Source organism: Triticum urartu, chromosome 3 (assembly GCF_003073215.2).
Source record: "Triticum urartu cultivar G1812 chromosome 3, Tu2.1, whole genome shotgun sequence".
Taxonomy (NCBI): domain Eukaryota; kingdom Viridiplantae; phylum Streptophyta; class Magnoliopsida; order Poales; family Poaceae; genus Triticum; species Triticum urartu.
In genome coordinates this window covers 433,002,951-433,014,656 of record NC_053024.1, presented here as the reverse complement: position 1 = coordinate 433,014,656, position 11,706 = coordinate 433,002,951, and the positions used below count along the sequence as shown (strand labels likewise).

General features: G+C 48.2%; 1 protein-coding gene across 1 annotated transcript; it reads left to right on the top strand.

Moving 5' to 3' along the window:
* The first annotated feature begins 7,431 nt into the window (after nucleotides 1-7,431).
* On the top strand, nucleotides 7,432-9,596 carry LOC125544215 (putative carbamate hydrolase RutD). The gene is made up of 5 exons (XM_048707817.1): nucleotides 7,432-7,814; nucleotides 7,912-8,322; nucleotides 8,449-8,538; nucleotides 9,033-9,100; nucleotides 9,231-9,596. Exons 1-5 carry the CDS (start codon nucleotides 7,530-7,532, stop codon nucleotides 9,364-9,366), a joined length of 990 nt encoding a protein of 329 aa, XP_048563774.1. The 5' UTR covers nucleotides 7,432-7,529; the 3' UTR covers nucleotides 9,367-9,596.
* Nucleotides 9,597-11,706: the final 2,110 nt, after the last annotated feature.

Here is an 11,706-nt window from a genome sequence, read left to right as displayed (position 1 = left end):
CCGTGGTGGATCTAAATGCCGGCTGACCTGGCTGCTCGATTTGGCGCCTCGGATAGGGTGATAGGGTGAGGGAAGGGGATGTGGAGATGCTAGGGGCAGCGGCGGAGGACGGCGCAAGACGGTGAGGTCGCCGGCGTAGGCGATAGGTGCTAGTTTGGGGTTGGGGAGTAAGTCAAAAGAGAGGACGAAGAAAGTGCGCAGCTGGGTTTCCCCCATGAATCGAGCGGAGATGGAGGAGGGTCACGAACTCCATGTGGATGTAGCAATCGGGGTCGAAGGGCAGGCAGATCGTTCGGCAGTTTTGTCAAAACGATCTGGTGTGCCAGCTAGATATATCGTAGAAGTTATTAGTGGATGTGTTTTTCAACAATTTTTTACCTTCTTGGTAGAAGTTACCGTGATTTTTATATGTAACTTATCAGGCATATGGTTTGTAAATTATCGTGCTATTTTCACATATGTTATCAGATGGTTATGTTTTTCAACAACTATTTACATCATTCGTAAAAGTTATCGGGGTGTTTGTATGCAAGTTATTGGGTATGCGGTACATATATTACCATACTATTTACATGTAAGTTAGCGAGGACATGTATTTCAATAAAAAAATCCTCGAATAATAAAGTTACCAAGATGTTTGTATGTAAATTATCGAGTATGCGGTGTTTATATTACCATATTATTTACACAAATTATCGGAGGCATGTTTTTAAAACCACTTCATTGGGTCAAAGTTATCGATGTTTAACAAAGATAAGCTAGACCAGGCTTTACATCATCAGCTTTGCTTCACCTCCTCCTCCTCCAAGAAAGAAAGTTAGGGTTCGTGCCTCTCGCCGGTGCCGGCGCAGGTCCGCCTCGTCTCCGGTGGCCCTAGGGCCATGGAGGCGCGGTGGATCCTGGCAAGGGCCGGCGGGAGGGCTCCATTTTTAATCGTTTTTTCAATCTTGCTAGGGTTTGTGTCCTACTCAGGAAGGTGAGACGGGGGCGGCTCCCTGAAGATGGAATAAAAGTCTCCCCGCGTAGCCCCCGTTCCGGCGGTGCGTCTAGCATCGTTGTTGGGCGTGTGGAGGTGTGTCTCCGGCAGATATATCTTTGGTGGATTTGCTCGGATCTCGTCGTTGTTCGTCTACTTTCGTGTGTCTTCGGTTTGGATCCTTCCGATCTACGTTATTTTTCATCCGCGGCGATTGTTGTTCTGGGGTGCTGGTCCTATGGGGCCTTAGCACGACGACTTCCCGACTATCTACTACAACAAGTTATGCCCGTCGCCGGTGATGGAGGGGCGATGACGGCGGCGCGCCTTCGGCTCGCTTCGGTGCTTGTAGTCGTCGCTAGGTGGTCTACGGATCTGGATATATTTTTTATTTCCGGTGTTCGTTGTACTGCCATGATTGAAGATGAATAGATTGGAAGTTTTCTCGTAAAAAAAGTTATCGATGTTTATACATAATTTATCAAGTCTCTGAAGCATAACTTACCATGGTATACACATAAGTTAGAGAGGTTATTCCCGCAAAAAGAAAAGTTAGCGAGGTTATGCTTTTTGGCAACTCTTTCCCCGAGTCAGAGTTACCACGAGATCTGTGTGTAAGTTATCAGGTGTATGGTACGTATGTTACCACACTATTTATCCAAGAAATGACGGCGGATATGTTTTCAACAACTCTTTTTCTGGGGTTAAAATCGTTCAAAGTTAATGTTTGTTCATAATTTATCAAGTATGTGAGACATAAATTTCCATGATATACACATAAGTTAGCGAGGTCATTCATCGCAAAAAAAGTTAATGAGTTATGCTCAGCAACTTTTTCCTCAAGTCAAAGTTACCACAAGATTTGTGTGTATGTTTTTTTAGACTGATTTGTGTGTAAGTTATCAGATGTGCGTACGTATATTAGCACACTATTTATCCAAAAAAGTAACGGCGGATATGTTTTCAACAACTCTTTTTTCTGGGATCAAAATTGTTACCATGGTAATTTTCAACAATTTTTTCTAGGGGTCAAATGATCCTCATTATCTACTATTCTTTTTACCACTCACGATCTGCTCAAACACGAGCATGGCAAAAAAAAGAAATCAGAGATGCAAAAAATTGGGCAAACTACGGATCAATCCCTGGTTGCCTGAGCTATGATTCGTAGCACTAGCCACTTGGTACTAGTGAGTTCCTGTTGTATAGTCAGCGTGAACTTTTTTATTAGGTAGAGAGCCACCAGGCATCACCTGGTCTACAACCATGGCAGCTGCTCGTGACGGTGCTTCACCCTGAATTACCAGGCTCCCCCTTGCTGTCTTGGGAGTGCACCGGGGTGCGGGTGAGCACATGCATGGTGCAGCGGGGCGCGGCCTTGGGTGACTGGTGTGTGTGCTCCGGCCGAGCTCCCATGATTGAGCTCAGGCTCGTGCATGACGGCCTGCGCTCGGGTGCATATGACCTAGGTGAATGGGAGGAGAAATGGTGATTCTCACCGCGCTCGAATGCGGGGTCGACTTGGACAGAGGCAGATGTGGAAGCCGGTGAGGTGACACCGATTGCCAGAAACGGCTCCATCGAGGAAGAAAACGACGATGGCATGGTCAGTCCTAAGCTCCTGTGGATGGGTTGTTGCGCAGGAGGACGGCAGACATTGCAATGGAGCTTCCCGTCGACGAGGTGGAAGAACAAAATGACCACAGCGGCGGAGCGGAATTAGCCCCGCGGGTCAACGCCCAGGCCACTCACGCCCGCAGTCCAGCAAATGCCCCCACGCATATTGCCAGCAGCCGCACGATCCCGATCGAAGCACCCCGAGGGTGTGTGGTAGTTTTGCAATCTGCCACATGATTTCCGTATACATATTTCTCTCTCTCTCTCTCTCTATATATATATATATATATATCTGTGAGTGTGTTGGAGGAGGGGGAGGGAGCTCTACGCGCGGGGGGGGGGGGGGGGGGGGGGGGGGGGGGGGGGGGGGGGGGGGGGGGGGGGGAGGTTTCCCCCCTTGGCTGACAATGAGGAGGGGGAGTCCCCCTCTGAAAGGATCGATATGGTTGACTAGAGGGGGGTGAATAGGCAACTAACAATTTTTAGCTTTTCTTTAGCAATTTAAACTTCGCATCAAAGTAGGTTATCTAGATATGCAACTAGGTGAGCAACCTATATGATGCAATACGGATAGGAACACAAGCAAGAAAGATATATGAAACAAATAAGCTTTCACAAGTAAAGGCACGAGATAAGCAAGAGTGGAGACGGTGGAGACGAGGATGTGTTGCCGAAGTTCCTTCCCTTTGAGAGGAAGTACGTCTCCGTTGGAGCGGTGTGGAGGCACAATGCTCCCCAAGAAGCCACTAGGGCCACCGTAATCTCCTCACGCCCTCACACAATGCGAGATGCCGTGATTCCACTATTGGTGCCCTTGGAGGCGGCGACCGAACCTTTACAAACAAGGTTGGGGCAATCTCCACAACTCAATTGGAGGCTCCCAACGACACCACGAAGCTTCACCACAATGGACTATGGCTTCGCGGTGACCTCAACCGTCTAGGATGCTCAAACACCCAAGAGTAACAAGATCCGCAAGGGATTAGTGGGGGGGAATCAAATATCTCTTGGTGGAAGTGTAGATCGGGGCCTTCTCAACCACTCCCAAGCAAATCAACAAGTTTGGTTGGCTAGGGAGTGAGATCAGGCGAAAATGGAGCTTGGAGCTTTAATGGTGGAAGAGATGAGTCAACGGGGAAGAAGGGAACCCCTTATATAGTGTGTGGAAAAGATCCAACCGTTACCCACCAACCAGCCCGCGGCCAGCAGTACTACCGCGCCTGGCCAGTGGTACTACCGCAAGGCCGCGCGGTACTACTGCATGCAACCAAGCGGTACTACCGCACGGCAGTGCGGTACTACCGTACCAACCCACGGTACTACCGTGACCCCAGCACAGAAACAGACACAGAAGCTGGGGGCGGTACTTCTGCACGCGCGGTACTACCGCGCCCACCATGCGGTACTACCGCAAGGCAAAAGTCCCAGCCAGGGGGAAGGGAAACTTCCGTGCCTACTTCCGCAAAAATACGGAAGTAGAAAAAACCCGACACAGTAGTACTGCCGAGGGGCGGTACTACTGCCTGACCGCATAGCGCAGTACTATCGCACGGCGAAAGCGGTACTACCGCGGCAGGTGCGGATGTAAAAAATTACATCCGCTCCTACTACCGCAACGGGGCGGCACTAGCCTGGTGGGCAGTGGTAGTGCGGCTCCAGGGGAGCGGTACTACCGTGGGCACCAGCGGTACTACCGCGCCACCGCGCGGTACTACCGTGGATGCCTACGGTACTACCGTTGATCCAGGAGCAGTACTACCGCAACCACAACAGCAGCCAGTCACAGGAGGCAGGAAAACGGAGGAAGCTCCAAGGAAGAATGAGGGGATAAAAGGAGACGTGTACGTGATGATTCCACCCAAACCTTTCAACGCGGACCCCCTCTTAATAGTACGGCTTTCCTACGACTCAAATCCACCAAAAAGAAACGTAGAAAAGACGCCGTCTTCGTCAATCTTCGAGGGGCACCCAATCGTCTTGTGCCTAGCAAAGAAGTGTCTGGAATACTCATGGCACACGATTAGTCCGCCAATGCATTGTCATCAATCACCAAAACACTTAGGGATAAATATGTCCTTACACCCTCCAATCGGCCCCTTCCTTCTTCATGAGGAAAAGGGGGCGCCTCCCCTATCGGGGCCAAGTGGCCCAATATGCTTTCCACCACTTCGCTTTTTTAGGCCCGCTGATATTTAAATAAATATAAAAGTCTCCAAATCATATATAGAGCCTTTTAATATCAATTTAGCATCACTATAAACTATTTCCATCTATATTGGTAATACCTGGTATTGCCCGGTAAACCCCAAAACCCTTCCGGTGACTCTAAAACTCTTCTGATTCCTCTCAAAATATTTTGAATATGAACGTAAATATTTTTCTGATTACTCTTGTCCTATTAACACTCGGCAGATCATGATTACCTTAAGCTTGTGACCCTGTAGGTTCGTTAATACATGGGCATGAACAAAACTCCTTTCGTCCAATGACCGATAATGGAACCATGGACGTCCATATCGATTGCTATGAGTACATGAATGACATTCGAGTGAACCTTTGGTTATCATATGATATTCCCTTTGCTTCGCAATACTTTACAAGTCCCGAGGTGAGATATATCAGTATCCTCTTGAGTCATACACATGCTCACTATACATGTGTCATCATTAACAGTTTTGTTTTTCTTTCTCATTGACATGTTTCGGCATCCCGGTGACATAGTCACTTGTGTCTGGCCAGACGATGATGGATGTCTTCACATCGAGAGGCCCTTAAGAATATTTCTCCATCGTTGGAGAAGCAAATCCCACTCTCGATCTATCTATCTAGTCCCCTATCAAACTTTTCGATGAATCTGTAAGTTGTCATTATGATCATCGTGTTACAGATGATGTTTGAGAAACCCAAAAGTTCATCGTACGATAAGAAGTGACTATGATACTCTCATGGTATAAGGAACTAAATCACATGTTAACTCTCCGCGTTATAGCAATTGACTTGTAACGATTGTATCTCAAAGTATAACAAACAAATTTTGGTCGATTCAATATGGTCGTTCTTCCAACATCATATCTTCAAAGTTATTTTAGGACTATCGTTACACTTAACGATATCCTAAGATCTAAAACACATGATCACCAACAACACTTGAGCTAGTTTTAGAGGCAAGACAGAACCATATTTTACTGTTTAATATTCTACATGTGCATATGAGTTTTCCACTGAATCACATATTCCAGGATCATAGCAGCTATAGCATAGAACATAAACTTTTAATTATGAACATGAAAAATATAATAATACAATATTGTTGACTCTAGGGCATATTAGAACAAATCTATCTTATGCAATCAATTTTTGTGCCTACTATACTGTTTATTTAACCAATCTATCTCTACCTATAGGATTGTACATTTTCCTATAATATATAATGGAATGAGCACACCACACAACATGTTTCACATTGAAAAATGACAGTTATCCACAATTTTTTTGACTATGGCGAGGAGCCGGTGATTGAGAGTTTTTTTACTGGAGAGTTAAGAGGTAGTCTAAGTTCGCAACATTGGTCATGCCCCTGAAATAAGCACAACACACAACATATATCACATTAAAAAATGGCAGCTATCCATAATTTTTTTCAACTATGGCGAGGAGCCGGTGATTGAGAGTTTTTTACAAGTAAGTTTGTAGCATTGGTCACACCACTAAAAATAAAGCACAACACACAACATAATTCACATTAAATCAACATGTTTCGTCTGATGGACAGCAAGGCGCTCATCTAGACGCTTCTCCTAGCCAGTTTTAGGAGTGGCCCGGGAAGGCTTGCGCTCAACCCATTCCTAGAGCTTTTCTGCTGGGATAGCTAGTCGAAGATGAGATAGTGTATATAGTAGTGTTGGGTTTAGTTGTTTCCTTAGGGGAGTTTTGCGTTATGTCGTATCAGAGCTTTTCTCTGACGCTTGCGAGCACATGATAGTCGGCGCCTGCTTGCAAAACTAGTCGTCCAGGGTGTAGGGCAACTATCGCGATGGATCTGGCGTGATCTTCCTTAATAAGCTCGTGGGGCAGCAGAATCCGTTGAAGTTGGAGGTTGTTTCTCTTCGTATTCTTAGCCTTCACATGGTAGAAGAGAAGGAGGTGGTGATCTAGTGTTCAACTTCCTTAGATCGATCATTGGACATGGGTCTTCGGCGGTGGATCCGGAGCATGTACCATTGCTTTGATTTGAGCTCGTCTCAACGGCGTTTTGAAGTGAAGCTACGACACCACCTATGTTGCCTCAATGGTCGAGCCGGTCTTGATTGCTCTAAAGTTGAGTGTACTGGCCGAAGGGTGGCTGTGTAGAGCTCCGGTATCAGGCTAAACCGCTTCCAGTTATTCCTCCCGACCATGATGTCAAAAGGAGAGGCAAAGTGGCTTCGGCTCGGCTTCATTATCTTCCATCCCTGACATGAGTTGGCCTCGAAGCGACGACAAGGTTGCCAACCCTGGTGGTAGAGTCCACGACGATGGCGATCTTGGTATGTGGCTGACGCCTCGAAAAAGGACCACACCACATTCGACAACTCGTGTCCGGGGTGTTTTTTGTAAAGTTCATGGGCTCAGTTGTAATTTTGCTTTTTCTAAGGGTCCTGGTGACAGTTGTACCTGTACTGGACTGCAAAGTTAGTGAAGTTGCTTCTAAAAAAAAGTGTTTCCCCCAGATCGGTAGAAGAACAACCTGCAACTACCACCGGAAGGAAATGAATGCCTTGAAGAAAAGTTCCCTGGCATAGTATCCTTATGACGCGGCTGCAGCAGCCAGGTCGCCTGCCACTCTTATATAAGATCACCGCCCATACTGCCTCTCCCACGGAGCAGCATTGTGCGTAGCTTTACACCAACGCACAACTAACTATTACTACTCCAGTAGTGAAGGAGCAGAGGTAGGATGGTGAACTTGGTGGAGGCCCAGAAGCCGCTGCTGCACTTCCTGATCAGAAGGGCCGGGCTCCGGCAGCACACGGTGGACGTGGACGGCGCCGGCACGGCGCTCACCTTCTGGGTGCCCAAGGACAAGCTCCCCAAGGACAAGTCCACCGTGTGCGAGATCACGCCCGAAGCGGCGGCGCCGGCCTCCAAGAAGAAGAGCAAGACGAAAGCCAAGGCCCCGCGGCCATCCGTCGTCCTCGTGCACGGCTTCGCGGCCGAAGGCATTGTCACGTGGCAGTTCCAGGTTTGCACTTTGTTATCCTACGTGCATGAGTGAGATGTGGCCTGTTTCCGTTGAGATTAAGTTAATTAATTCATGCCGTCACGACGTGCGTGCGTAGGCTGGTGTGCTGGCGAAGCACTACGACGTGTACATCCCGGACCTGCTCTACTTCGGCGGCTCCACGTCGCCGTCGACGGACCGGTCGCCGGGGTTCCAGGCGGAGTGCCTGGTGGCAGCGCTGGGCAAGCTGGGCGTGGAGAAGTGCACGGTGGTGGGGTTCAGCTACGGCGGGATGGTGGCCTTCAAGATGGCCGAGTCGCACCCGGGCCTCGTCCGGTCGCTCGTGGTGTCGGGCTCCGTCGTCGCCATGACCGACTCCATCAGCGAGACCACGCTGGAGAGGATCGGCGTCAAGTCGTCGGCGGAGCTGCTGCTGCCGGACTCCGTCAAGGGGCTCAAGGCGCTGCTCTCCATCGCCGCCCACAGGAAACTCTGGTTCCCGGAACGCCTTCACAGGGACTACCTCCAGGTCCGTCTCTATCTCTACTCAATCAAACACTAGCTTCATTCATTTTCCGCTTTGATTTGTCCAGCTATTTTGGTTTTTGGATGTGCATGATGTGATGTGTGGTGGGTTCATTCCATTTCCATGCAGGTGATGTTCACCAACCGCAAGGAAAGAGCAGAGCTGCTGGAAGGTTTGGTGGTCAGCAACAAAGACGCCACCGTGCCCGTTTTGCCACAGGTGCGTTTGGCCACCGTCCTCAACCCCCTTGCTGACTAAATACACTATCTTAGTTAGTAACCTAGTAAATCATTTTCATATCATAGGGGAAAAAAACAGTACACCAGTTTGCCGATTGGTTGTACAGCAGCACGATATGTTTGACTCTTTGTACTCGTAGTAGTAGTAGTCCAATTGATCACGTACTCAGGAGCACAGAAGCATTGATGGGTATTCATGGTTGGGAGTTAATAAGGGTCATGAGCGGCGGTGATATGCTGAAGGCTTTCAATGCTCTTACCCAAGCGGATGGCCTGTTCAACTTGACAGGAACACAAACCAGCCCATAATTTACAAAACATGCTTACCGCATACAGTACAAAGTTGGTGCACCAAAGCCACCAAATCCATCCGTGAAGAATATAAGCAGCGAAGAAAGAACTCTACCAAGCAATTCCCGTGATTACCAGTAGTACCAAGGTTGCTGACAAACGTTTCTTGTCCTTGCGCCGCAGAAAATACTTCTGCTCTGGGGACACAACGACAACATTTTCAACATAGAGCTCGCCAAGACAATGAAAGAGTAAGCTATCTATCTGTGCTCTTGAGATTTCAGACGACTTAGAGCTAGCTTCACAATCCAAAGCATATTCTGAAGCTAAGCGTGTGAGTCGAGGGTTAGATACTAACAAATGGTTTTCGGGTGTACGCAGGCAGCTCGGCGAGGAGACGATGCTGCAGAGCATAGACAAGGCCGGGCATCTCGTGCACCTGGAGAGGCCCTGCGTCTACAACCGCCGCCTCTTGGAGTTCCTGGCATACGTCACTGCTGAAGCTTCCAAAGAGTGACAAATTAGTAGGTCCATCGTGTCCCGGAGAGTGCTTGATTTGTTCACAGACAACTGGGGTCCCATTTGTTGCAGTTTGATTGTTTGGCCGTGTATAATATTTGTGAGTGTGATGCATAATACTCCTATGGAGTCAGCACTGGCCAATTTGTCTATTTCTCTTTTGCAGCTAAACAGTTGTGTAAATCAACTCGAAATGCTTCATACGTGGATAACGGATTGAGGTAATAAGAGTGGACCCCTCAAAATCTTTAACTCTCAAACGGTCAGAAGACAAAATTTGAAGGAGTTAAATTTGAGACCCACCCTACTCTCTTATTTTTACTCGGCCATGGCACCGCTCCTTAAACAATTTTCCTTGACTCTCATCCACCGCCGCTTGCCTCCACCTCCCTGGTGACCGAGAAAATGGAATCCCCTACGCCCCGCAACTCTAGCGACCCTTGTCGGCGTCGGAATCACGCCGGGGCCAGAAATTTCGTGAAATCGTGCTTTGTGTTGTTATGCATACGCCGGCGGCTGTGCATGCTCACCTCTATGGCCTCCTCCGTCGTCGTGGTCCTTCGTAGCCAATTTTTGAACGCCAAGGCCTTCTAGCGCATCGTCGAGCAGTGTTCCTAGAGCCTCGATGGTGTCCTACAACGCCTGCAATACCGCCCGCCAAGGCCTTCTAGCTCATTGTGCACGCACACCAAGCACGACAAGTACGTGCGCGCACACACACGCGCGCACTATTTCTAAAACTCCTCGCCGACAGCGGGATCAGGGCTGGGTGACATGCCAGAGGTGTGTGCGGCTGAGGTGCTTCTCCGGCTGGGCGCGTCTAAAGGAAGAAGATGAAGAGAGACTTTCATGTGGGGTCAGTTCGTTTGAGGACTTAAATTTGAGGGTTGGGTTAGGTCCGGTCATCATTTAACTTCTCAAACTATAACGAGTTAAGTTTAAATGAGCATATAAGTAGTTAAAATATAAGGTGTCGGTTAGAGATGCCCTAAGTGCATTAGTTTATGACATAGAGAATACGAGACCATACATTCTAGAGAGTTAAAAGATTCATTCTTAAAAGAAACATGATTTGTAGTTGAGTTTAAAGGAGCATAACCATGGCCTCTAAATCATGTATCTAAATTAAATTGTTCTTTTAAGACACCCAAACGGTATCTAACATCTTATGTTTATCAAGATAAACACTTTTTTGATAAAGGGTGGATTTTATTAATTCAAGATGAAGCATCAAGAGGATACAAACACTATGAGAACACACCCGGTCTCTCAATAGCTAGGATGCACACGGTCAATACCAACGCACACACATAACACGCTACGGAAAAGCAAAGTCATATCAAATCAAAGTTATGCCTAAGCGAGAGGAAAAAAAAACTCGAAGCGATCAAATCCGTCATTGAGAAACTACAGCTATGGCCATATCCGCACCAACAACATAATAATACCACAAAGACAACGAGGTTCTTCAACAGCAACGCCGTCAGGAAGGTAGCAACGCTCAAACGTCGCCGTCACCGGATTCAACCTTCAAAGGTCAGAATCTAGGTTTTCACCCTAAAGAATTAGATGAAGCATATCCGAGCAATGCCTTCAACAAGGTGACGATGCAACAACATCGCCATTGCCAAGTATAACCAACATGGTTAGACCTAGGTTTTCACCTCGGAGCTCGTCTAAGTCAATCATGTGTTGTTGCCACCACTTTTTCACTTTCTCAGCAGTAACATGCTTTGGCTAAGAAACCAAATGCCGCCGCTGCACAACCATATCCTCTGCGTCAAGCCGTGGTATGTAGATTATGTCACACCACCAAAGCAAACCACCGATGAGGAACCCTCGAGAACTCTTTTGATGACCACCACAATCCGTTGTGGTTTTGCTTCCACTGTCCAGACTAATCACCATTGCCGATAAGTCACTGGAGATGGAGCACGCAGACACAACCATCGCAGCACAACTGCACAACCATGGAGTCTTCCAAATAGACCGCGCAGAAGCCACTAGCCTTCATTGTCGGCCCGGTCCATGGCTGTCGGATCTCCGACTTGCCCCGATCCGATCTGGACAACGGGAAGCAGGGACATCGCAAGAGGACAATCAGCAAGAGTTGATCCGAGGGAGCACCGTATCACTCCGGCCAGCCCAATCCGTTCTGGACGATGGGACGAGAGAGCCGATGGGCTCCGTGACATAGCACGATGGCCAGGCATTGTGGCGGTTCTTGAATCCCTGTTCAACGGAACTGGCTGAAGTGGGCGTCAAGTCCATCAGGGGCCGACCCCGGCAGTTGCAGATCAGACCGGAGCAGGCTACTGGGATCTGCCGCGAGGGCACG